Source organism: Theropithecus gelada, chromosome 16 (genome assembly GCF_003255815.1).
Source record: "Theropithecus gelada isolate Dixy chromosome 16, Tgel_1.0, whole genome shotgun sequence".
Lineage (NCBI taxonomy): Eukaryota > Metazoa > Chordata > Mammalia > Primates > Cercopithecidae > Theropithecus > Theropithecus gelada.
Genome location: NC_037684.1, coordinates 10,270,598 through 10,298,062, shown reverse-complemented (window position 1 = coordinate 10,298,062; position 27,465 = coordinate 10,270,598). Strand labels below are relative to the sequence as shown.

The window sequence follows — 27,465 nt, the reverse complement described above, 5'->3', positions numbered from 1 at the left end:
CCCAGGCTGGAGTGCGGTGGCGCAATCACAGCTCACTGCCGCCTTGACCTGCTGGGCTCAAGGAATCCTTCTACCTCAGCCCCCCAAATAGTTGAGACTACAGGTGCATGCCACCATGCTTGGCTAATTTATTATTATTATTATTATTATTATTATTGTTATTATTTTGTAGAGATGGGGGCTCTATGTTGCCCAGGGTGGTCTCAAACTCCTGGGCTCAAGTAGTCCTGCTTTGGCCTCCCTCTCCCTGTTTTTCTGTGGGCAAGGAGAGGCAAGCATTCTTTTTAAGGAGGAAGAAAGGGGAGTAAGAGAAAAGGAGAGAGAGATTAAAATATAATCAAAATTGAAGAAACAGTATTGATAGACTTGGGCAGTTTCACATTTGAAGAACCAAGTTTGGGGGCCACTGGGTTGATTTGGGTATAAGGAGAAGAGTCAATTAATGGGATTTTACTGTGGCAACATGAGTAACTTAAATGCCCCTTTCTCCAAAGAAACTAGGGTAAAACTAAGAAGGGTTAACGGTGGACATCGTTAGGCTTAAAGGCTATGGGGACAGACAGTGCTCTTCTGCAGTCTGCCTCCTGGGGTCTGGTGTTTTCTGAGCAGCTGCCTTTGCGGGCAGAGATAATATGGCTGCAACAAAGGCCTCTAGGCCTGGCCGACAAGGAGAATGGCGATGCTCCCAGTGGGTCTGGGCAAAGCGAGAAAGGCTATAAAGCCATCAGCAGACTGAGCCACTGGGTGTCCACACAAAAGTAAGGTCCTATAAACAGACATCTGTATTGTGACTGAAGGGCTAATAAAATTGCCTTAGAAAAGGGAGGTTTTCCACCACAGCCTATACATAAGAAAGACCCTACTGGGAGATGATACCTAGGGAGAAGATCCTTTGAGGCCTGGCAAGTGTCAGAGCTGCCTTGTGATAGGGATTTGCCTGGCCAGATCCCAGCCTCTTCATCACTGTCACAGAGGGCATCTCCATCAGTATCATTATCATCATCATCATCATCACCATCATCATGACAGATAGCTATTGATCACTGGCAGGCCCAGGGAGGCTCATCCCAAGCAACACCAGGTGTTGGGCACTGAGCTAGGAGCACCAGGCAGATGCTCAGGGAGCACCACCAGAGACCTGATGGCTGCCCAGAGCGGGGCAGTTTTGCTTCTGTCTCTCCAGATAATTGATTTGCAGTAGCCCAGTCCCTTTTCTAGACCTCACTTTGCTCAATGGAAACACGAGAGGAGAAGTTCTTGCTTTTTTCTTGCCCTGGGGATCCTGGTAAGAGATTTTAAAAGGAATGAAAGTAGTAGAACATTAAGCTAACTAGCAGAACTAAATTAAATGAGACTAGTTTACCAGTAAAATATTAGGGAGAAAGTCATGATACGTTCTTTGAAAACTTTCTGGTAACATTAAATGTTGACATTAATTTGTGAACTGTATACTTAAGCAGTGTTAATAGGGGTGAGCTGAGTGACATTGTTTCTAGAGAAGAGAAAATATGCCTATATATATATATATACAGCACATATATGCTATATAAAACATAACTAATCCTATGCTCAGTTTAATTCTTAAACTGAATACCAAATTTATAAAACAGGGGCTTCCTGCATATGCTTTGACAGGAAGCCCTCTATAATAGATATCTTTATTTCACAAATATATGGAGTGTCTACCGTGTGCCAGGCACAGGGCTATGGGCTGGAGACACAATGGTGAAGAAATCCAACTCAGGCTTAGATGTTGGTACAGCCCACAATGCTACCATTCAGAATACATACGTAGAGAGCAAGGCATTCAGAGACTTCAGGGACCTTCTTCTTCATGGTGAGATTGAAGTTTACAAGTAGGGATGCAAAGCCTCTAGTTCCCCTGGCTGTAGGGTTGTAGACAACGAGGAAGAAAGGCCGCTCATTTCTGTCTCTATCCACAAAACACCTTGAGAGAAATTAAGCACTTGTGTGCCCATCGTGCAAACTGATGTTACACAAATAGGTGATGTTGTTTAAGTGTTTTCCACCCTTGCTGAACAAGAACTCACTTAGGCTTCACTGCCAACCCAGTCCAATGGGTGCCAAGCAGGAAGAAGCACCCTGCAGTGGACAGGGCCAGAAGGCATGGGCATGCCAGCTGCTATTCAGAGGCCCTGAAAGTGTTAACCTCCAGCAGTTATAGGTGTCTCGTTTATACCCATTATAAATCTGTTTATTGTGACTGGCCCCACCCAATCTGCTGGTGTTGTAAAGCTCTAATGATCCCTAATAAAGGTGGAAGGCTTCTAACAGCACACAGTTCCTGAAACGGGGAAGGAGCGAGGGAGTGAGGGAGAGAAGGAGAGAGAGACAGATGATGAGTTTCACAATAAAATACCACAATGGCAAGCCTCCCTCTGCACTTCAAGCTGCGGAGTCCTGGGCCCCAAGACTGGATGCAACACGCAGTCTCCAAATAATAGCCTGTCAGAGTGGAAAGGCCCTCATCCCACACCCTCATTTGCCAGAATTCCCAGGAAGTTAAATGATTCACCCAAGGTCACCCTTGCTCACTGGTGGCTCTGATCTCCTGAATCCTAGTCCAAGCCTCTCACCCCGGCTGCTTCTCCTTTCCCATTTCTGCAAGGGGCCATGAGGATTACCTTCAACCCCTTCAGAACTCTCCTGCTCCATCGGGCCTAGTAATGTCAACCCTGACTATGCATCCAAATCTCTCTTTTTTTTTTTTTTAGAGACAGGGTCTCACTCTGTCACCCGGGCTGTAGTGTAGTGGCACCAATGGGCACAAAGTGCTTAATTTATCTCAAGGTGTTTTATGAATGGAGATAGAAATAAGTAGCCTGTTCTCCTTGTTGTCTACACTCCAACTGCCATAGCTCACTCCACCCTCAAACTCCTGGGCTCAAGTGATCCTCCTGCCTCAGCCTCCCAAGTAGCTGGGACTCTAGGCAAATCTCTTAGGGCTTTTGTCAAAAGCTCTTATGCCTGTAAACCCCTCATTTCTCAATTCTGATTCTAAAGGTGTGGGTGGGTGGAGGGAGCCATGTCTATTTTTAATGAGCTCCCTGGATGATTTTTATGTGGTCTGGAGAAAGATTTGAGAACCACTGATCTTGCCAATACTTAGGTTCATTGTTTCTGATGTTTCAAATGACAAGCAGGGTTTATGGAAAGGGAAATCAATCCTTCCAGGGTGAAACTGCAAGGCAAAACCCTTGTCAAGAACCCAGAGAGAACCCAAGCTCTTCCGTTCTCTCAACACCCTCAAGTTTCTGAGTCAATTCAATAATACTGTAATGGCAGCTAACCTTCCTTGCCAGGCACTGTTCTTGGCACTGGGCGTGTCTGATCATATTTAAGCCTCACAGCACCCCTAAGGGGATAGGTATTGGGACAAAGAGGCTAATAACTTGAGGCCACACTGCCAGATAGTGACAGAACCACAACCCAAGCCAAGCCTGATTTGGGTGCTATGCTTGGCTACCCAGACACACACATCTGAATCCAGTCCTGAGAAGGCACTGGCCATAACCAGCTCACCTTGGCTCAGGTAGACTTTCCTTGGGAAAGTCTACATGCTAAAGACCATCTGCACAGTGTTTCTCCAACTTAGGAAGAACATGCAGAGTACAAGTCCTGAGAAAACTGACTATTGACTTCTCAAAAGCATTGGAGGCATCGAGTCCCCCCACTTGCCAGTTGATTCCTCAGTGGCTGAACTCACACAAGTGTGCTATTGCGGAGGTTGTTGAAGTTAGAGTGTAGGGTAACGGGAAGGTACCTGAAGCAGATGCATGCTCACAGGTTGAGGCGAGTGGTTTCCAGAAAATCAGCCCGTAGGAGCTTCTGAGGTTTCCCTTTGCTAACTGTGGGGCTGTGTGCACCCTCTCCTTCTTAATGCTCCTTCGCCTGAAGTTTGGGGGAAGTTCCCTTCTAAGAACAGAGGCCATTAAGCTTCCCAGATGCAGCCTCCACTGGGAACATCCCACACCCCCTCTACCTGATAGGTTCCCAGGCTAATTACTAACAAGCAATACACATGAGAGGGATAGGGGTACTCACACCTCCTTTAATTAAAAAAGAAAAATGGCTGGGCATGATGGCTCATGCCTGTAATCCCAGCACTTTGGGAGGCTAAGGCGGGTGGATCACGAGGTCAGGAGATCGCAACTATCCTGGCTAACATGGTGAAACCCCATCTCTACTTAAAAAAAAAAAAATACAAAAAATTAGCGTGGTGGTGGGCGCCTGTAGTCCCAGCTACTCAGGAGGCTGAGGCAGGAGAATGGCATGAACCCAGGAGGCGGAGCTTGCAGTGTGCCAAGATCGTGCCACTGCACTCCAGCCTGGGCAACACAGTGAGACTCCGTCTCTCAAAAAAAAAAAAAAAAAAGAAAGAAAGAAAAAGAAAAATGCCCTATTAGTTACAGGAAATTCATGGTCATCTCGACTCCATAAACATCATGAACTTGACCTCCTGCTACATGGTCATGACCCTGCCCTCGGCCCCCACCAATCCATGGTCTTCCCAGCTTCCCCTCAACTGTTTCCTGAATTTGTACTAAATGACTTACGACACTCAATATGCCTTGTGGATGTCACAGAGAAGTCCTAGGAAGAGCGGGAGACTGCCTCATGCCCAATGTGCTACAAGAAGCCAGCCTAAGTTTGCTGCAAACACCAAGATGAATATCTAGTTGGAGATACCCAAATTCTTTAAAAATCAAGATTGGATGAAACCTCCAAGAAGGACAAGGAAAGAGGGAAAAAACTAAAAAACCAAAAAACAAAGAACCCACAGGCCTCTGCAAGGAATGGTAACAGCTACTATTTATGAGAGCCTGTTACGTCTGGAGTGTTTTACATATATATTATCTCATTTAATTCTTCCAGCATCTGCATGATTGGATGTCTCCACACCTCAAGAGGCAAGCACAGAGATTCCAGAGACTTGCCCAGGGTCACACAGCAGTAAGTGGCCAAGTTAAGGTTGGAATTTGGGTGTGGCTCCATAGCCTGTAATTTTGTGGCTGTGCCGGCTGGATTTAAAAGAGCATTTCCCCATATTAGATGTCAAGGCTGGGGATGGTGAGGCAAATTACACAGGTTGGGGAGGCAAAGGGGAATGAGTTGCTAATCCACCCCCGGTACTCAAAGTGTGTCCCAGACCATCCTCTTCAACAGCACCTGGGAACCTGTTGAAAATGCAGAAACTTGGGCCTCACCCCAGGCCTACAGAATGAGAATCTGTATCTTAACATCCCCCGCCCCAGAGAATTAGCGTGCACTTTAACATTTGAGAAGCTAAATCTGAGAACCTGAGAATTGGTTCTCAAATTTAGCTGCACATTGCTATCACTTAGAAAATTCTAACTACTGATGTGTAGGCCCACTCCCCAGCCGTTCTGACAGGTCCAGGATGCAGCTTGGATACTGGGATTTTTAGATACTCCCTCAGGTGACTCTAAACTGTGGCCACGTTTGAGAACTATTGTCCTACGGCGGGGTCAGCAAACTGGTCTGTTGACCAAAGCAGCCTGTCTTTGTACGACCCACCAGCTACGAATGGGTTTCACATTTTTAAATAGTTGAGAAACAATCCATTAAAGACTATAGGATGCTATGGGAAAATTATATGAAACTTAAATTTCAGTCCCCATAAAGTTTGCTTGGAAGACAGCGATGTTCACTCACTTCCATATCTATGGTGCTACCAAGGCACAGTTGAGTAATTACAACTGAATAGTTTAAAATAATATTTACTATCTGGCTCTTTACAGAAAAGGTTTGTCAATCCCTGTTCTAGAGTATTTATGAATAGCTAGGATAATAACCATGATTGACTGATTGATCTGACTTTATATGTGGGCTGAATTCCTTTTATATACGTAGTTTCTCTGTGTGTGTGTGTGTGTGTATAAAATACATATATATGCATGTATATTTCTCTCTCTCCTCTTCATTTGTGTTTGTACGTCCCCCTAAAAAACAGGTAGAGGCATAAGGCCAGATCTTGTTCCATTCCATTAAGCAGGTAGCTTCAAAGGCCCTTGCACAGATCTCTGCCTCTCTCTGCACTGTGGTGCTTAATTCTCTCCAAGTTCCTGTCACTTCCCATCAAACCTTCAACAGTTTCCAAGAGCACTTCTACCATGAGCTGCAGGCCAGAGCTGTGTGCTTGCAGGCAGCTTCCTTCCTCCTCAGAGCTGACTGGAGGCGGCAAGGAGTCCTTGAATCGTCTAAGGATCCTTCAGGGGGGATTAGGCATGACCCTTAGGTGATAGGACTACAGTATCTCCTGGCCCCTTTGTGCAAAGGCTTGGAGCCCCACCAGCCCAGCAGCCTGGTTTCTTTGTATGCAGACCAGGGCTGGTTCCCTATCAGGGGGAGGCTGACAGCAGAATACCCTGAAGGTTACGCCTCTTAATCTCATTAATATCCTGATTGTCTTCCCCAATCTAGTGGCAGCCGATGGGGTGGTACCCACAAGATAAAATGATCTTCAAATTCAAGAGATAAAATGGCACTCAGATAAAGTCCCTAAGACGGAGAACACTGGAGCCGCCCATGTCCACCACTTACTAAACCTCAAGTCAGTAAGAATGTGCTTCCTACAATAGCAGACATTTCAAGGCAAGATTTGTCTCTCTTCTGAACTGAAATAATCTGCTACTTAGGGACAATGGGCCTTATTTACCATGAGGAACTTTGCTGCTGAGATGAATATTTTTACAACTGCCCTCATAAACCCCTCCCACTGTCTGCTGCCCAGGGAGTGGGCGGAGCTCCCAGAGGTGAGCTGAGGTGCTTGCACTGTCTCAGAAGCCCCATTAAGTTGTTAAGGCATTTAGTAGCCCAGACGGTGCCGACTGCAAGGGCAGTTCAAATCCCCACACAGATGGGGATGGGGTCGTGAAACAGGGGGCTTTGATTTCTTGCCTGGGCAGGGCACAGAATCCACCTTGGTCAGGGGCAGTGGTTGGGGAGGAAGCAGTAAACTAGCCAGAATGGGAGACTCACACCCTTACCCCACCTCTTTGGCCGTGATCTCCCAAAGCCTCGGTGTCATTCAGAGGGGAACAGTAGGAATGTGGGAAAAGGAACTGCTGGGGGCTGTCTGTGTGTGTGTGTGTGTATGTGTGCGTGTGCGCGCGTGTGTGTGTGTTTCTCTCTCTCTCTGTGTGTTGGATTTTGTGCCTGAAAAGTTTTAGCATCTGCATAAAGCAAAAAGAGATAGACAGTGTGCAACAGCTCAAAACCTCTCCCTACCACTTACTAAGAATATGAAGTTGGGCACATTCCTTCCATTCTAAATAGTTCACTTCCCTTGATTGTAAAATGAAGATGACACTACAGATGGCTCCTACTCCGCAGGGTTGTTGTGAGGGTCACATAAGCTGATGCACGGAGGAACTCGGCCCAGGGCCTGGGACCAAGGAAGTAAGTGCTCCATCAACACTGGCCATTAGAATTCCTCTCGTTGAGTCACTACCTTGCCACTGAAAACTTTGGAGATTTCCTCGGGTCCTGCAGAATTCAGTGCCGGGAAAAGCAACAGCACTTCACATAGGTACCCTGGCCCAGAGTTTGGCTTGTCTGAGACCCAGGGTTAGATTCCCACAGGTAACCTGGGAGGGACTGTGAAGGGGGATGAGGGAGGGGCAGGAGGCAGGATTCTCTGTTTTTCAAGCTCTAAGCCACATCAGGGAAGTCAAGTCCACTGGGCTTGGAGAGGGAGGAATAGAGTTCAGCGAGAGGGAGGAGCAGCAGCCACAGAAGTAAATGTCTCCTCTTTGGTAAAGGGGCTATGGTTCGGGACCCATGAAAGTCCTCCTGGAGGGGCCTCTTCTCTTCTTTGTGCCTCACTTTCTTTCCAGGAGAATAAGTCCCCACTTCCCTCTCAAAACGTGACACAAGAGTGAGCACATCACGCATGGGAGAGCGGATGCTGATGAAGACCTTTTACCCCTCCTCGCCTCCTCAAGGTGGTGGCCAAGTGAGCTTGCTGCTGACTAGAGCAAAAGGTACGGGGAGCAAGGTCGCCACAGATCACACAGCAGATACCACAGCTTGGGCCAAGGCTAGCAGAGTTTCCATCCCGCGCCAACTTCCTCCTCCTCCTCCTCGAGCCAATCAATACAAGCACCAGGCTCCAACCAGTCCCTCTCCTTGCTGCCGCCCTGCCCTCTGACCTTTTGGGGGCCTTTCTCTTGATTCATCTCCAGAAGGGAGGTAGAGGCCATCACTCCGGACTTGCTCAATGGCCTCAGAATGGGCTGTCATGGGGCCTATAACCAGGGACAGCTCCTGCTGGCCAAGAGCTGGAATAGGGGGTGGGGGCAGATAAAGGCCTTCCAGGCTGAAGATAAATGGCTGCCTGCAGCCTGCTACAGTAACTTCAGGCCCCCAAGAAGAGCAAACAAAGGGTGCCCCTGTGACACTCCCTGGAAAGATGAAGGCCCAGCAGCGGCAGCCAGGCTGGTTCAAAGCCCCAGCTTAATTGTCAATTAAGCATGCATAAGGGAGACAAAGCCATGACAACCCTTGGCTGCATGCTGGTGTGTGATTGTAAAGCCGAGGAGGGGCAACGCTGGAAACAGCTGATTCTGCTGACAATGTGTTTGTAGGGCATCTTGTAACCAATCAGCCGCTGACAGAGGCAGAGTGCTCCTCCTGCCACCCCTATTGTGCCGGACATTCCAGGACTAGGGTCACACCATGGTCATCGTGGGCAAGTGGGCCACAGCATGGTAAGCAGGGCTGGGAGGGAAGGTGCTGTTAGAGAAAGGGTGCTCTTCCTCTCTAGGAAGAGGGTTCTGGGGAAGCCTCGTCTCCAAGGTGCTGCCAGCCCTCCTGGCTCAGGTGCGGTGTTTGGAGAGGGGAGAGTGTGGAGAGTGGGTGTGGGGGAACTGGGGCCTTGTTTCCCCCAGCTCAGTCTTTGGGGTTGCTAGTGCTGACCATGGATGTTGAGCTCTGCTCAGCAACATGGAGATCTTTTTTTTTTTTTTTTTTTTTCCAGACAGAGTCTTGCTCTGTCACCCAGGTTGGAGTGGAGTGGAGTGGAGTGGCCCATCTCGGCTCACTGCAACCTCCGCCTCCCGCCTCCCGGGTTCAAGCGATTCTCCTGCCTCAGCCTCCGGAGTCACTGGTGCCTGCCACCACACCCGGCTGATTTTTGTGTTTTTAATAGAGATGGGTTTCACCATGTTGGTCAGACTGGTTTCAAACTGCTGACCTCAAGTGATCTGCCCGCCTTGGCCTCCCAAAGTTCTGGGATTTCAGGTGTGAGCCACCACACCCAGCCCACAGAGTGTTTTTTTGTTTGTTTGGTTGGTTTTTGTTTTTTTGTTTTTTTGTATTCTGCATGCAGTTATATTTCTGGCTTGGTTAGTGACCATACCTTGGCTGTGGGCACTGAGATGGGAAGAGTGCCATGTGGCTCTACAGACAGAAGCCACCCCTGAGTGCTGGGCTGCAGCCTGCTGTCTGCCTGCTTGCATTACTCAGGAGCCCTGTCATGGCACACATGCCATCCTGGCAGCCTGAGATGGAGACACTAGTCTTTGACCCCAGCATCCTGCATCCCAGGCACCAGCACAGCAGCCACCTTTGTTTCTAGTCCCAGGGCCAGGACACATCTCACTGCCTCTCAGGGGGAATGCCCTGGTGTGTGAGATCAAAAAGAAAATGATTTCTGCTGCCTGCCAGTCTTCCCACTGCCCTTGTTTAGCCCTCTCTAATGTTAAGAGTCATAATGAGGGTAGTATAGGTTACTGAGAAAGGTGTCTTTTTACATTCACTCCCTTCATCCTCACACGCACCCTGTCTGGAAGGTCCTATTTCTCCATTTTGTAGGCAGGAAACTCAGACTCAGAGAAGTTATGTGAATCAGCCACAGTTATAACCTCACTGGTTAGAACCCAGATACATAACTACACTCAGAGAAAGAGAAGCCAGTCCCTGGGCTTGGGACAAGGACCATGTTGAGGAGCCCCGAGTGAAAATTAAGGCAGAAGGGCTGGGTACAATCTCACAACTGTAATCCCAGCACTTTGGGAGGCTAAGGCAGGAGGACTGCTTGAGACCAGGAGTTTGAGGCTGTAGTGAGGCAAGACTGCACCACTGCACTCTAGTTCGGGTGACAGAGGGAGACCCAGTCTCTCCAAAAAAAAAAAAAAGACAGAAGAAAAGCAGTCACCGAGAATATTCAGTGTCCCGTAACTGTTGCTCCAGAAACAGTAATAGGATCTATCACACTGCAGAAAGATCCACAAAGCCCCCAAATGAAACCTCGATCTGTAGCTGGTTCTGGGGACTTGACACTGACCCGATGACCCGATATCTTTCCTACCAGACAGTAAGCTCCCAGAGGGCAGGACGCGCAGCTCGTACATCACTAGCGTATTCCCAGGACTTGGTAAGCACTCAACACGTCGTTGTGCTGTGGGAAAGCACGGAGTGGGAACCAGCAGGCCTGAGCCCTAGTCTTTGTTTTGCTACCATTGCTCTGTGTCACTTTGGCAAATCACTGCCTCTTTCTGGGCCTCAGTTCCTTTCTTCCAATTCCCTCCAAATTCTAATATTACATGATTTTTAGAAAGATCCAGACTTCTGGGCTACCCCAGAGAATCCACTTCCCGTGGGACGTGCCCTTCCTAGACTCTAGTCAGAGGAGTACACAGGCTGTGTTTTCTGCCCACCCTGCTGGGTTTCCAGCACCTGCTCCCCGTCCATCCAGCCCCAGCTCTCTGGGTCTCCTGTCAGCACACAGGATGCCTCAACCAACGACCCCGTGGTGACCTCAGCACAGCCCCAGCTTGTCAGAAGGCTGCTGGGCCTTTGTTTGGCTTCCAGGCTCCCTGACTTTGGTGTGGAGATCACAGGTCCCAGCACAATGGCCATTGTCTTCTCAATAATGCCCCTTGCCCCAACCATGCCCCCCGCAGCTCCCAGCTTCAACTCCGTGGATCGCTGTGGCGGCCAAGCGCTCTGGTCCTGCTCAGTGCCAGCCACGTGCCATTTGCCACAACCCTCAGAACCCTGCTTTGAATTTCCCTAAAGGGGTGAAGTTACTCTGCAATCAGGCCAGTCTTTGCCTGGGGGCTTCTCTGCCTCTTAAGTAACTAAGACTATCTTCCTGTGTGGCTGAGCCTCTCTCCTCTATGGGAGAGGGACCTAGAGAAACCCCCGGCACTGGCCCCAGCTTCATGCTGGACACTGTCAGGCTCCCAGAGGCCCTGGAAGAGGCTGTGCTATGGGAGGGCACAGCAGGCATGGAACAAATGCTTGTATACCACCCAGCTGATGGCTCTGAGCCTGTCTTGGTGGCTTTGGTCCCCTGAACACTTGGGTTAGCTCCCAGCCCTCAGGCCTTTCTCATCAGAAGGGCAACCAACAGGTGAGGGGAGCAACAGGTTTCAGAATCACCCCCGAGTTAGAAACAAGTGTTTGGCTTTCCTTTCGCAAGCCCTTTTCTTGGAGCAGGCAGGAGGCTGCTACACTTTGTCCTCATGGGCACCGCACAGACCCTGGTGAACACGTCAATTCTAGGAAGCCAGCTTTGCCGGAAGAATGAAGGGCCAGAAGAAGTGCTCCATCCCAGCCTGTGCCTAACACAGAGCTCAGCATATAGGTGTGCTTTTTCCCAAAGAGGCTGTACGATTCCATCCTGACAAACCGAAAGCCCACAGCAGAGGCATTCTAATCCAGGCCAGGGCCCACACAAAGGAGCACTCAATCAAGCACGATGGAGCAGGTACTCAGTCAGTTTGGCCCAACTCATCACTGCAAAGATTTCAAGTGACTGACCCCCACCAACCCTGATGACACACGGAAGCCAACAAGCAGAGGCCACCAACAGAGTGGCTGTCCCCAAAGGCCACTGGGCTTCTCCTGAGGCAGCCGGACCGAGCGAGGGGCAGGATATGGCCAGGGATGGAGGAGGTGGCCGGAGTGCCATCCTCCAACACTGCGAGGGATGCCACGCCATCACGACCCCTCTGCCTGAGATTGGGACCTGGTCCACCCATAAGGCAGCCTCCTCAGTGTAGAATGACCGCTGAGTCAGCAGCCACACAGGGAGAAGAAGAGGGAAGGAGACAAATAGGGTAAAGGGTTCCCTGGAGGCTAAGTGAGCCTCACAGGGCAGTGGCTGAGCCAGAAGTTGGAGGAAACTGATCAGAGCCACACATTATTTCCAGGGGAATATTCTGGCAATGAGAGAGCAGCCCTAGGATCACCTCAAAGGATTTGCTCCTCTGAAAACCCTTCAACCAGGTAAGATCCGTGGCGAGAACCAGGATGGGTTGCTGAGGCAGTGAGGCCCAACCTTTGTTTACCTGACAGCTTGTTCGGAGGAGAGGAGCTGGGCTGGTGGTGGGGGGAGCCGTGGGAGAGCAGAGGGTTCAGGCTGTGAGTCTGGTTGGAGCTATAGGCGTCCATGGCCAGCTTCTGCCGGAATGCCTCCTCCTTCCTGCGGTTTGCAAACCAGTTGTAGACACGGACCTCAGTGACCAAGTTGGAGCCCAGGCCGTGGGCTTTGGAGGGGGACACCCCTCGCTGCAAACATTCTGCCCTGGGGATGGATGGAGGGGAGATGGTGAGTGAGGGTGGCGGGGGGACTTGTTGGTGTTTGGCCACAAGCACACAATCACAGCAGTCTTGGTTGGGAGTGTGAATGGGCCGTGGGCAGAATGGAAGGCTGAGGAGGAGAGGCCTATGCAGAGAAAAGGCCAGTCCATGGAGTGATATGATGAAGATGGCTGAAGTGGGTCTGAATGCAGGGACAGAGCAGGCTACGCCGCCCTGGGAGTCAGGGACTTAGGCTCTGGTGTGGCTCCCGAGGAGAAGAGAGCAAGCTGGGGACAGGAAATCCAGGGGAAGGTCCAGATGGGGCTTCCTGACACCTCCTTATTTAGCCATTCTTCCCACCACACAAAAGGCAAAGCCCTTCGCTGACTCTGTCTTGAATGCCTTCAAAGCACTTCAAGAGGATTTCTGGTCTTTTGGGGTTTGAACTCCCTGAAAGAGTGCCAGGAAGCAAAATGCCTTATACCCTCCAAAAGGCAGGCAGGGTGGGGTCCAAAGCAGGGTGCATTGAGATGGCCGGTCTCTAGCTTTATCAGGGCTGGTGAAACCTCAAACCCAGGTGTGAGAGATTCTTAGACACTACTGGTGCTGCAAGGCATCTCATTAGTCGGGGTACGGAGCACAGCCTGAGGACTCAGTGGGAGTACAGGCCTCTCTGCTTCCCAGCCTGACTTCCCTGGCTGCATTCTTTCCACTGCCAAGGCCAGCCCAGCCCAGAGACAGAGAAAGCGCACACAGGCCTTGGCCAGACCAAAGAGCTGAATTTTTAAAAAGTCAATACTGGAGTCAGGGAGAACAGGGCAGGAATGAAGTAAAAAGATTTCCCAAGGTTTTCCAATAGTTTAAAAAAAAAAATAGCTGGGCCCGGTGGCTACAGCCTATAATTCCAGCTATTTGGGAGGCCAAGGCAGGAGGATTGCTTAAGCCCAGTTCAAGATCTGCTGGGCAACATAGCAAGACCACATATGAAAAATAAATAAATAAAATAACACATAGTTTTTGTTTCTTTGTTTGTTTGTTTGTTTTAAAATAGAGATACGGTCTCGCCATGTTGCCCAGGCTGGTCTCAAACTCCTGGGCTCGAGCAATCCTCTGCCTTGGCCTCCCAAAGTGCTGGGATTATAAGTGTGAGCCACCGTGCCTGGTTGGTAGTTAACATGTAAAAAGAACTCTGTTGAGTCAGTGGGGGCAGAGTAGACTGAACAGATCTGACCAATTCTTACTCTCCTGCCAAGCTTCCTTTTGGACCACTGCATGTCTGACAATTGGTAGAGGCCAGATCTAGGGTCTGTGGCTAAGGGAGAGTTTTATCCTGGCCTGTATGGAGGTCGAACACAAAATTTTCATTTCACAGGTATCATATTTTACACCAGCATTCTCCAGAGTATCTTCCCTAGAATAATAATTCATGGGATTGTTTGTACTCTACCAAAGATTCCGGAGTTAACAACACATTCAACAAAGCTAACGGGTTTTCTTGACTGCAGGGCTTCTCAGAGCCTTTAATATATGTTGTGACTCTCTAAGGGGAAGTATCCATATGCTGGTTCTCAGACTTACTGACTAATGAATTGATATTGGGGTTCTGTGGAACATACTTTGAGAAGCCCTGATTTAGCCACACTTATCTGTATAACTAGTGTCTCCATATCCCAGGACCGAGGGGAGGGATCCTGGGTCCCTGTGCTTGCCCACCTGCCCAGGTGAGCTTCTGGTGGTGTTACCTGTTGCATTCCTCCACTAAGGCCTCTCTCTCTTCCTTGCTGGGGTTCTTTTGCCGGTCGTAGGCCTGGTACAAGATTTGCTGGGATGCGGGCCCCCATTTGAACCGGTTGCGGCGCATCTTCTTGTTGGTGGGCTCAGAGCAGGCATCATCGGACTGCCCAGGCCCCTGGCTCTGTTGACTGAACTCTGGAAAGAGAAACAGCAGCTGATCCTGACTGCTTTTGTCTGTCATATTTCCAGAACTCTGGACTGTCTGGTTGAATTCTGAAAAGAGAAAGGAGTAGATTTGATAGGGTCTGTAGCCTTCACTCAGCAGACAGACAGACAGACAGACAACGGACGAAGACACATTTATTCCCCTCTTCTAACTAAGCTTTGCAACCTGCTCTCGCTGCATGTGGAGCTGGAGACGGGGAGGCCTCAGCACAGGCCTTTACTGCCCACCTCAGTTGCTCCAGCGAAGCCACCCTTTTCCTTTCTTTGAAGGAGCTCAAACATAGCCAGCCATTGTTTTAAGAAAATTATTTTTTTTTCCCCTTTGGCTCACTGGCCCTCAGACATGAAGCAACACTCTGCATCCTGAACTCTTGTATTTGATGTCAAGTGGGTGAGCTAAATCGAGTCTCAGATCCAGGGGAGAACTGCTCAAAGGTACAATTTATACTTGCACAAATATTCAGAGGCTGTAGATAGCACTCCCCACCTCTCCTCCCTCTTCCTATATCCGAGGTATCTACATTATAAAGTCAGGTTTTTAAAAAAACCCCAAACCTTTTGAAACATGCTTTGAAATAAATATAACTGGAGCTCTGTATTGGAAAGAGAAGATGTGCTTTAGATCTCAAATAATTTCAAAGACTATAAACATAGGACCCGTCTGGGAGTGGTGTTTAATTAGCTGGAAATGATGCTCCCTGTCTGTCTAATTCCTTGGGTCCAGGAATACTGTGACCCTCAGGAGATTTTTCTAGAATGAATGAGAGCCAGCAGCTCAGCCCAGTGGTGATGCCTTAGCCTACATGGTTTAATGAGATTTGATATTTACATTACTGAAGAAGAAAGCTTTGCTGTCCTAGTCTTCACATCTGCATGCAGCAGGGCTCATTGGGGTGATTAATTCCATTTTACAGATGAATAAACAAAGAGGCTAAGCACTCTGCTGAGCAAAGACACATAACACATTCATTTCCTAGCTCTGGGTCCCTATGTTCTAGATCTTAATGTCTTTTTTTTTTTTTTTTTTTTTTGAGACAGAGTTTTGCTCTTGTTGCCCAGGCTGGAGTGCAGTGGTGTGATCTCGGCTCACTGCAATCTCCGCCTCCCAGGTTCAAACGATTCTCCTGCCTCAGCCTCCTGAGTAGCTAGGATTATAGGTATGTGGCACCATGCCCAGCTAATTTTTTGTATTTTTCATAGAGATGGGGTTTCATCGTGTTGGGCAGGCTGGTCTCGAACTCCTGACCTCAGGTGATCCACCCGCCTCAGCCTCCCAAAGTGCAGGGATTACAGGCGTGAGCCACTGCACCCAGCCTTAACGTCTGTCTTTCACAGTTCCTGTAATTACTCTCACAGGTCACAGAGAGTGGAAGGTTACCACCTCCCTTTGTGATAAGCTCTGAATGTGCCATCATTTACATGCTATCCTTCTCATTCTTTTGGACAACTGGATCAAAAATCCTCAAGGTTCAAGTCAGGCTACTACTTAACGTTTGAATCCCCTCTACAACCCCCCACCGAGTGGCCCTCCAGTCTATATGCCTCCAGCAGCAGGGAACTTGCCACCTATCTAAGGCTCATGTCCATTTTGGTCCATCAGGAGGAACGGTTAGGGCCCCTAGCCAGCCAGGACTTGGGATCCCAACTGCAGGTGGTGTTGGGCTTTGTTTAGCTGTGGACTGATCGTGACACTGTGGCCTTTGATTTGGCCCATTTAGAACCCTGGAGGATTCTTAGGCCACCTTAGGGCTCTGTTTTCAGTGGTGCCCAACAATGCTACTATAGACCTGAGAGAGTCCCTGCCAAACGGCTAGTGGGAAGTCACTGCTAGTGGGATCATGTAGGACCCCAGCTTAATTCCCTCATCACTTAGTCCCCCCAGCTGTGGGATGAGACTGACTGAAAGCTTAGGGACACTAACTAGCCTTTCAGAATATCTACCCCTAGTCAGGATGATGGTGATGTTGGCCCAAATTCCTCTGGGGGTTAGACTTTTTCTTTTTTTCAGACAAGGTCTTGCTCTGTCACCCAGGCTGGAATGCAGTAGTACGATCATAGCTCACTGCAGCCTTGACCTCCTGGGCTCAAGCCATCATCTCGCCTTAGCCTCCCAAGTAGCTGCGACTACAGGTGTGCAAGCCACCACACCGGACTAATTAAAAAAATTATTTTTGTAGAGATGGAGTCTCACTATGTTGCCCAGGCTGGTCTCAGACTCCTGGCCTCAAGCAGACTTCCCACCACCTCAGCCTCCCAAAGCATTGGGGTTACAGGCGTGAGCCACAGTGCCCCACCCGATTATACTTTTCAAAGTGCTTTTGCCCCTGTATAGTATTTGGCTTCACAGCAGCTCTCTAAATGCAGTTACTTGAGGGGAAATCAAAGGGAGAGGAGACGTCCCCTGCTCATTGAGGTCTGTCACGGTGTCTTCCCTCCTCCCTGTAGGCCCTGTGTGGCACCGGTGGAGTCACCAATGGCCAAAGCCAGTGTGGATCATCCCAAGGGCCTGCGAGCAATGCGAGATTTTTTCATTTAATGTGAACAGGCACAATAACGGTTAACATGTATTGAACCATTTCTACGGTGAGGTATTGTGCCAAATCCTCTGAATATATTCCTTCATCTAATTCTTACAACCTCTCCATGTGAGAAGTACGGCCATCTCTATTTTACAGATTAAGAAACTGAGGTTCAGACTGGTTAAGTGACTTGCCCAAAGTCATGTGGACTTGGGGCAGGAGCCTGGACATGAGCCCAGCCTGCAGGCTTGCAGACTCCTAACTACCACCCTGTGCATCGCCTCTCACTAAAAACAAAACCCAAGCAATGTACCCGCAAACCCTTCAGATCTGACTTGTGTGGAGGTGACAAAACCGACTCCTGAAGCTTTGTGTCTGGTGGGTGTGACACTCTCGCAGCTGCTCCCTATTGTGGGGGCTGCCTCAGTCTCTCACCTGCCCTTTGAGGAGGTAGCAGCCTGAACAGTGTTCAGAACTCAGTGTGTCCTCAAATCAGCCAGGTGGCTTTGCCTGTAGGTGCTCAGAACCATTCAGGTTCCACTGACCTCAGGGGCTTGGCTCTAGCCTCTCCCAATTTTTGAAGAACTAGACTCCCACATTTGCTCCCTCTAGCCACCACCAACTCTTCTCTACTTCCCTTCAGATTAATTGTGTTTGGGGAACAAAATGTCCATTGCCCATGAAAATTATCTTGGAGAAGTTGGCTTCAGTAGTCTCTTTATAGGCTTGGGGGCCAGCTTGGACAAGGAGGTTCTATGTGTGTAGAGAGGCCCATGAATATTACCATTTGTTATTTTTAGTTTTTCAAGGAAATTTGTAATCATGTATCATTTTGTATTCTCTCCCCTCTCTTCCTCCTTCTCCTCACCCCATTCACTTGTGTCCCTCTTTTATTTCTCTTACTTCCTGATTCTTATATTATACTTGCATGTCTTGTATTCATCCTTCAAGACATGATTTGAATGTCACCTCTTCTAGGAAGCCTTCCATGATATCTCCAGGCAATTTAGCAGTTCCTCTGCTGCCCCTTGTGTATATCTTTATAACAGCTCTTAAAAAGTGAATGTCATTATTTACTCAAACGTCTCCACTTCTTCACTGGATGGCAGGTAAGTCCCTGGAGAAAAGAACCTATGTATTCCACAGCTTAGCATAGTGTTTGGCACATAGTAGGTGCCTGTATAATAGTTACAGAATGAAGGACTGTTTCTTAAGCTTTTATATTTCATGTGACTTTAAAACAAAAATAACGGCCAGGCGTAGTGGCTCACGCCTGTAATCCCAGCACTTTGGGAGGCCAAGGCGGGCGGATCACGAGGTCAGGAGATCGAGACCATCCTGGCTAACATGGTGAAACCCCGTCTCTACTAAAAATACAAAAACAAAAAAAACAAAAAAAAACATCGCCCAGCATGGTGGCGGGCGCCTGTAGTCCCAGCTACTTGGGAGGCTGAGGCAGGAGAATGGCGTGAACCCGGGAAGCGGAGCTTCCAGTGAGCTGAGATCACGCCACTGCACTCCAGCCTGGGCGACAGAACGATACTCCATCTCAATAAATAAATAAATAAATAAATAAAACAAAAATAACAATAACAACAATTCTCTTGACGAGGCTGTTGTATTTGTAAAATGTCCCTTCCTCAACTTCTTGAGAAACTTTCTGGACCGCTGTCTTTTGAGAAGTTTCCAGTCTGCCTTTCCTGCCTCCTTCTCCTTTCTGAAGAAATTCTCATTGAATACAGAGAGGCAGCACAGACTGGAGATGCTACATAAAACTTAAATAATTGGGCAGGGCTCAAGGGTTGTTGGGTCTTCGGAGACAATGGCTCCTGAGAATTTTTTTAGGCTTTCCAGGAACTATACAGAGAGTTGCTTCATGTCAGAAACACAAATTCTTAAAGAGCTAGTCACCAAGTATGGGGGGCCAACCCATTCTTGGAAAGGTCTCCCGCTCTAAGCAGCAAATAGCTCTCACGTTACTTCTTCCAATGTATTCATGTAATGCTCCCAACAAAAGCACAAACACCACAATATGAAATGAACACCTAAAACCCTTCCTTTCACCAGCCCAGGGACATTGAGACAATAAATACTGAAACAATCACTTCAGAGCAGTGTGTAACAGAAAACAAGAGTCATTTTAAAAAGCAAGAGGGAAAAAGCCCAACCCAGAAAGTGGTGGAAACTAACATCTTGATAAAGACAGAGAAGCTCAGATAAAGCCAGTGGATAGTGTGTGGGGAGAGTGAAAACCAATACAAAATTTTCCAGGGAAAGGATGGGATCAAAGTAATGAAAGTCTAATGTCAAAGAATACTTTCCTAAAATACAGGCAGTATGTCATTCTACTCTTGTTGTCCATATGCAGTTCAAACTTCCCTAGACTTACTTCAAAACAAAAACTTTTCAGAATAATTGGGTGGTAGAAATCTTGGGACAGAAAAAAAACTTTGGGATGGGAACAGGAATGATAAGAATTGAGGAGTCAGAGTTCCAAATGCAGACACTTTTCCTGTGCCCTGCCTTAGCCAGAAGTAGCTTCTTCAGGAGCAGGGCCACCAGCTGAGGTCCCCACACTCGACCAATTTTGGTAAATGTGAGCAAACACCTTAAATTGCCTCAGGATTCAAACCCCTCCTCCAAGAACAGGGTGAAGTTCTGAATATATCTCTCTATACAAATGCCTTCTATTGTTGATACTTTTTCCAGAGAGGAGGAAATTGTAATAGTAATTCATATTATTGACTGCAACGAAATGTCTTCTTTGGAAATTGACTGTTGGTCATGTATCAAGGGGAGAGACTTGGCTTTCTCTGGGGGAAGATATTTCACTCTGCCACCTACTTGGTTTCAAAGAGGAGGACGTTGGAAGGAGGGGCCAAAAAGTTTAAGCTAGGCTGCTTACACTGACAGGCTCCTCAGAGCAACTGGCTGGGTAGCGAGGGGCTGTGACCGAAGAACATGATAGAAGCCAATCCATTGTACAGCAACCACCAAGGCTGAATCTACTTGCCAGTTTCCTTATATCTGCTAAATGCTCACAGGGCCTTGTTGATGAAAGGGAAACTGAGGCAGCCCATGGGGTGAGAGGGCAAAGGTCACTTCAGGCTGAGGCGGAGGCAGGATGAAAACACTTACGTCGGAGGATCTCTCGTTGCTTTCTGACGTACCAAGTGTACAGGGCAGCACGCTTCTGGGTCTTCATAGGGGTGCCCTTGTTGAGATGCTGGGAGAGGTGTGATTGGTTCAGGCCGGTGACATCGACCACCTCCCTCTGGGGGATATTGTGTTGCTGCATGTAGCCCTTGATCATTTTAGCAGCCCTCCAAGGGTCCTCACTAGACAGACAAGCAGATGGTTAGGGTACTAGCGGGAGACATCTGGGGAGAAATATTCTCTTTCTAGGGGGTGCCACCTATACTCTACGCAAAATTCTGAATTTTCCACCCATCTAAGCTACAACTTTGGGATAGACATGAGGCCAAAATGGAAGCTAAACAGAAGAGAAGGTGGCGGGCGGCCCCTGTATGGTACACCTCACCCCTTTCTTCCGAGGTTAGCGGGCAAAAGAGCACTTCCCATCTTCAGGAATAAAAAAGCACCACCACCACTCTCTCTTACTAAGCAAAAAGAAAAGCTCTTGTTTTATTTTTATTTATTTATTTATTTATTTATTTATCTATTTATTTATTTATTTATTTATTTATTTATTTATTTATTTATTTATTTTGAGGTGGAGTTTTGCTCGTCACCCAGGCTGGAGTGAAATGGCATCTTGGCTCACTGCAACTTCCGCCTCCTGGGTTCAAGCGATTTTCCTGCCTCAGCCTCCCGACTAGCTGGGATTATAGACGCCCGGCACCACACCCAACTAATTTTTGTATTTTTAGTAGAGACAGGGTTTCGTCATGTTGGCCAGGCTGGTCTCACACTCCTGACCTTAGGTGATCCATCTGCCTCGGCCCCCCAAAGTGCTGAGCCACCGCGCCTGGCCGTTTTATTTTGCTTTTCTTCATTTTCCTGGAATGTGGGAGATTTAAAAGGCAGGAGGCCAACTGGAAAGTGGGGATGCCGTTAGCTTGGGGCTGGACTCACTGATCCTACAATGAAGTGGGGATAGCACCAGTTTCTGAATCTGCCCAATTTTAGCTTCAACCTCTCCTACATTATTTTCCTTTTGAATGGGGATCTCCATTTCTTATAAAACAGGGGTGAAATGTACGTGTTCACCTTCTGAGAAGCAAGGAGGGTGTCTTAGCCAAATAGTAAATACTTTTCAGAGTTTTAGAAAAGTTTTCCAGAATACAATGTTGTACCTCCTTGGGACTGGAGGATCACACCACTGAGGTAAGGCAAGTAGTTAAAAAAAAAAAAAAAAAAAAAATCCACAGCCCCACCTTCCAGACAAAATCTACTGGGCTAATGGGGACAAATAATTTCAATTTCGGACATTAACAATTTTAGATGCCTTGTTTTCCTGTATTATCGTGTTTCTCATAAATTTTAAGCACTGGGTAAGAACATGATTATACTTTTCATTTCTCATAAACACGGGTGTGTAAATTGCTAATTTTAGCACCTTTGAATTTTATTTGTCTAGAATGGTTTCAACTTTGCCAATATCTTTTCTTGCTTATTGAACAGATGCTTTGAAAAGAGAGATATAATTTAAAACTAGAAATTAAGAAAATACTGTGCAGCACAGAACAAAAGTACTAAAGAAGCAATATATACACATTTACTATTTATTTAATGCAGGTACATATTTAACTTACAAAAACCAGCACCCCATTACTGTATGTTGATGTATGTATTAGCTCAATAGAACATGGAAAAAAAAAAAAAAAAAACCGAAAGGGAAAACTAGTTTCAGGTGAAACAAACAAACTAGTTTCAGGTGAAACAAACAAACAAAAAAAAACCGGTGTAAAGTAGAGGCTGAAATAGATACAGCATTGCAATATAATAAGCAATTTTATTTCTAAATGGTGCCTTTAATATGTCAAATAAAATTAATTTGTTTAATGAATAAAAATCCAGTAATTGAACATATTTTGCAAGCATTTGGGTAGTTGTGATTGTTTTATCAAGACTTTGGTATTAAACTCGTGAGAACACAGGCTTTGATAGAGATGTTTTTGAGAAATGCAAACTTTTATATTAATTATATATAAAAACGAGTTTCTCAAGTATCTACAAAGGTACTTTCCAAGTACACAATATAAGGAAGTAACAACAAGAACAAAAAATGAGAAAATGAGTTACAGTTTCAAACGTGAAGAATTCACATTAAGAGGAAAATAATGTAATAAACATTTTAGACATATCCTTGTAAACATCACAGATCATTTAAAAGCTTATTTCCGGTGAATATTTCCACAGATTTTTTAGGGTGGAAAAACACTTTCAATGGTTACGAACAAGAAACTTCGAACCTTAGGGGGAAAACTGCATTTTAAAAGTTAATATTGCTTTTGCAAATTCTTCGGCTATTTTTCTTTTGTTTAATTGCCTTTACCTGGGTTCATTTGGTATGCCTAAGAAACCTAGAAAAATAGGGTGCTGTTGTAAGTGGGAATGGTTCTGTGGAAATAGTGAATTAGTTCACCAATTGGGGAGGGTAAAAAAAAAAAGCCCCCCAAAACCTTATAAATGATGGCAAAACCTTTTAAGTCCGACTTAAAAAGAGAGTGAGGAGTAAGATGGCGCAGTTACACCTTTACAGCTCTCTGACCCCAAAATTCACGTGTGTTCACCGGCAAGAGCCGGGAGAGTTGGTTATTTATTTTTTTTATTTGAAAACACAGCTCAGGTTCAGGGGTTCCTAACACGGAGAAAGGCACGGGTCCCGAAGAGCGCCAGCGGCCATTGTGTCCCAAGCGCAGGTGTCAAACGCCGGCCGTGGCGCCCGCAGGGTCCGTCCCGCACGCTCCTTCTCAAACAATGACTTTGCTGCCCACGAACAGAGAAGCCTGGATCCCAGCGCAATCCGCGGCGCGTTCGTTAAGGAGCCCAACTTTGGCTTCTTACAAAGCAACCCACTTTCTAGATGCCCCCGGCGCGCCCGCCTCGAGGCCGCGAGTAAGGCCAGCTCCGGCCGGGAGCCGGGGACCGGGAAGCGCGCAGTCCGGACCTTCCTTCCCCGCCTTTCTCTTCCAGGTTTACTAGAATTCCAGGAACTCCAAAATACGACTTCTCTTTCTCTTTGCTTTTCGTCTTAAGGGAACACAGTGAGCAAAAGAATGGAGTGCGTTTGCCCGGGGGCTCGGGAGCCCCCTGTGCAATGACCTAAGGACCGCTAGCGATTTCTTGAAAAATTACTTTAATCAAGTCCTACGCTCCCGGGAGCGGGGGAGGAAAGGCAGCACCCGCTCGGGACGGGAGAAAAAAGCCTCCAGGTCTGTCCCGCGTCTCCAACTCGGCGAGGGCTCCGGCTCCCCAGTCTCCCTCCCTGCCCTACTGGGGTCTGGGGTTTTGGGGAGGGAAGAGGGGTGCTGGGGTCTGAGGACCCTGGGCCGGGCCTGGCTTTCCAGTGGCCGGGCCTGCGGGTGTCGGCGACCCGGGGGCTCCGCGGGCGGCTCGGGCGCTCAGAGAGCCCGCGTCCGGCGCCGGGGCGGCGGGGCCACGGGGCCGCACGGGGCGCCTGGCTGGGTGCGCCTGGCTGGGAGCGGCGAGCAGCCCCGTGCCCGCGTTTTGATTTCCTTTCCCTTCTAAGCCGCGTTTACAACTTCACCAATGAATAACCCGCCTCTCTTTTCAACCTAATCACGGCTCTTTGTGTATCTTTCTGTTGATGATTTATAGAAATAAATTAATAACACCCCAACTCCACGTGCTGCAGTTTATGTTACGTCTCAGCTGCGTCCAGCCCGGCGCGGGGCTGGGTGCGGAGGGGCGCCCCGGGTCTTTCTAGCGCCGCTCTAGAAAGCTGCCGCCTGCGGCCGGGCCGGAGGGCCTAGGCCCTGTGGCCCCCAGTGGCCGGCAGTGGGAGCCTGGTTCATCCGCCTGGTTCTGAGTGACCTCCCGGCAGCCCTGGCGCCCCAGCCGCCCCTAGGGGCCACTCTCTCGACCCCTCTTAGCCTCTATGACTCACACCTGCCGCGTCGCGGAACTCTCTTGCAGGAGTTCTCTCCCGATAAGGGAGAAATCACCTCCGGGCGGGAGAGCGGCGAGGGAAGAACCGCAAACCTATGAATTATACCAAAGTGTGTTTGGGGGAAAAATATCTACAAGATCCCTGATTGTTTTGGCTAGAGGGCAAACCGCCAGGCCCTCGGAGCGCAAATTCAAATGCAAGGTCATATCCCACCCCAAACCGCCGCTGCGGACGTAAGGCCGAGGCTCAGCCCCGAAATCGCGGCGCTTCAGTGTCCGAAGCCACGCGATGGGCTCCGTCCTAAAGCGGAGTGGCCCGGGAGCGACGTGCGGTCCCAGGGAACCGCTCGGCTCTTTAGATAATTAGTAACCAGCTGTCAAAGCCTAGGGCGGTCGGCGAGGACCCACAAACGATCCCGGCCCTGGGGATACACTGCCAGCCGGCCTGACCTCCTGGGGAGAGGCCGGGGGTGGGCAGCGAGGTCTGGAAACGCCCTCCTTTCTCAGACTGAGACCAGACTCCTCTCTCAGACTGAGACCAAATCCTCTGCGAACTGAGGTCCGAGACATGTTCGCCCCCCACACCACCCCGCTTGGTTTCTTGGGCCCCGCGCGGGTCCACCTCGACCCTACATGCAACATGCCCTTTGCAAATCTAAACCGGCGTTGGGGATCTCGGATAATTCTGGGCCTTGCATGGGGGCGGCTAACAAGAGTGCCCACCAGGGAACTCGCCTCCCAGATCCCAGCCCCGGACGCCGCCTGTCCTTCGGCAAAGAACTGCAGGTCATCATGCAGGTCAATGTGTCCGAGGCCGACATGCGGCTTTCCAGACCCAGGCAGCGCGCAGGAAAAATGCGCGGCCTGGGGCTTGTAGCTGCGCGAGCCTCTGCTCCCGGGAAGTCGCAGCGGTTTCACTGCACCCACTCGCACCTTTAGTCGCGTGGGCAAACCTCCCGGCAAAGGGCTCCGCAGCTCCAGTTCTCCCCGGCCGAGCTCCAGCCCCGTGGGGAAAAGCCCCTGGGTCCACGACGCTGGCCTGGGCCTGGGGAGAAGAAGCCCGGTGGGCCGCAGTGTCTTTCGGCTAAGGGATTGAGAAGGGTCCAGGTGTTGGGAGAGAAGCAGAGCGCCCCCCGGGGGACTTCTCTGGTGGGAAACGGGCTTGGCGAGTGTGGTCGGGCGCAGCGTCACTCAGGCCCGGGGTAGGGGCTCCAGGGGTTCGGGTGGGTCCTCTCCTACTCGCTCTGCGCCTACCTGAGCATCCGGTCCACCTCCGCCCGCTGCTCCGCCGCCTCCTCGGTGTTGAGCGCCTGCAGCTCCTTGAGGATGGGAGGTGTGTCATAGTCGTCGCCGTCCTCGGAGCCCTCGTCGCCGGACAAGCGGCCCTTGGCGTGGCCGTTGGTGAGAGTATGGAAGACCGGCTTGGTGTCGGGCTCGGCCCCGCTGCCAGGGGACAAGGGCAGCGTCTCCAGCTTCACCCCGAAGTTCGGCGATGGCAGCAACTCCTCCAAGGCCTGAACCAGCACCTCCTTGGTGACCCCGGAGCTCAGCAGGGCGCTCAGGAGTTCTTGCTGGAGCGACGTGAGCTTGGACACCATTTTCCAAGGACAGAAAAAGAAGGGGGTGAGGGCGTGGGTGGGTGCGAGAGAGGAGGGTGGAGGGGATTTTCACAAGCAAACTCCAAATCCAGGAACCCCTCCACCCTTCAGCCTCCAGACACCTGTTACTCCCCGGGGTCCCGGAGTCTCCTCCGAGAGGAGTCAGAAAACTTCTAACTTGCCATGATCGCCACCATTAGGCCATATAAGATATGCAAATTAGTGGGAAGGGCCCAGCTTTCGGCTGGATGCAAATGATGGTGGGGAGGGGGAAACCCGGAGAGAGGGAGAGCTGGAGGGGCAGACCTGGAGAACAGAAGACCCGGGCCGGGAGCGGGGCTTTGCCAGGGTCCATTCTACTCACGCTGGGGGGCTGGAGACCTTCTTTTACTGGTTCTGCTTATCAGCCAAACTTCAGCTAACCTCTGGACTTGTTAAGCCAGTGCCTTGCAGCCTAGGCGCGGGGCTTTTCCACCGGTTCTCAGTTCCGCTTTAGTCCAGAGAGAAGACACTACGCTTCGGCGTTCAGGTGAGAGCCGGAGGAAGCTGGGGTGCTCGTGGAAGAAGGGGACACAGGAGGAAACGAAGAGTAGAGACCCTGGATGCGTCCCAGCCGACGCAGGTGGTGGGCCAGGAGAGCCCGCAGGGCGGAAGAGAAACTGACCACTTAGGAAGGGGCGCCGAGGTCAGCGGGGAGGTGAGGCCGCCTTAGGTGGGGTGAGCGCGCCCTGGAGGGACTCCATTTATTTCCACTTTGGTTACTGCTCTCCAGGCCCCAGAACCTCCCTGGCCCGGTCTGGCGGTTTGGGTTTGCAGAGCTGCCCGCCAGAGAGCGTAGACGAGGGTGAAGGAGTCCGGGAGGACTCTTGGAAAGAGACTACTTTATGGGCAGAGAGAGTAGCCAAAGTGAAGCTCCCCCAGCAGCCGGGCTGCACCGGCGCCCAGCCTGACAACGCCACTGGGGAGCTGGACCCCTGGGGCTCCTCACTCTCCTCTTTAAACCCGATGTCAAGGCGTCTTCGCCTTGGGGGAGGATGGTGAGGCAGAATGGTGAGGCACTAGGATGGTGAGGCAGTGAAAGCAAAGCTTGACCTGCAGCTGGATGGACACTTGCAGCCGAGTGTCCCCCCGGCTCACTCATTTCTGGTTTATTCGCAGTTCCAGAACATCTGTGGTTCCCTGGGTGGGGGACGAGCTCTGCAGACGAGGTCACTGCAGCAGTGGCAGGAATCTTGTACTCCTAGTAGAGAAGGTGTCGACAGAGCTATTGAGGGAAAGAAGTTTTTTGTTTGTTTTTGTTTTTTTCCAGTCTGGCCTGGGCCAGGTAGGAAGCCATAGGCCTGGCGGCACTATTGGAGTTTCACCTGCTTCTCCCCTGGAGACCGGCAGGAGGGGAGGGCTGCGCCCAAACCTGCAAGCTAGGACCTGACCTGTAGAAGAACAGGGGAAGGGAATTCTTTGCTTCCACCATACACAGACCTAAGGCTTCTGGGGAGGAGCGTAACGCTTCCCTTCTGGGAGCCTCAGTTTCCTCATCTGCAAAAAGGGGATACCACTGATACCTTTTTTTTGGGGGGGTGTATATTGAGTGAGACCACTTGTGCAACCTCTTGGTCTAATAATAAAGTTCAGCACTTTCTGGTCTGGGAAGATGGGAAGCCAGTTCCCAGTAGTAAAATTGAGTTTCTCTGGAAACTTAGGGTTTTCAGAATTGGTGATAC

At 49.5% G+C, this 27,465-nt stretch overlaps 1 protein-coding gene across 3 annotated transcripts in view; it reads right to left on the bottom strand.

Moving 5' to 3' along the window:
• HNF1B (HNF1 homeobox B) overlaps positions 1 to 25,959 on the bottom strand; it is a 60,478-nt gene extending 34,519 nt beyond the window's left edge. Inside the window, exons 1-4 of one of the 3 annotated variants that reach the window (XM_025362293.1) lie at positions 25,401 to 25,959; positions 20,190 to 20,389; positions 14,316 to 14,502; positions 12,342 to 12,577 (exon numbers count right to left, since the gene is read on the bottom strand). In XM_025362293.1, coding sequence (XP_025218078.1) covers positions 12,342 to 12,577; positions 14,316 to 14,502; positions 20,190 to 20,389; positions 25,401 to 25,744 — 967 coding nt within the window. In that variant the 5' untranslated portion in view covers positions 25,745 to 25,959. Of the gene's footprint in view, positions 1 to 12,341; positions 12,578 to 14,315; positions 14,581 to 20,189; positions 20,390 to 25,400 lie in introns of all 3 variants that reach the window. The other 2 variants (XM_025362290.1, XM_025362291.1) reach the window with 2 other exon arrangements.
• Between the last annotated feature and the right edge of the window lie 1,506 nt (positions 25,960 to 27,465).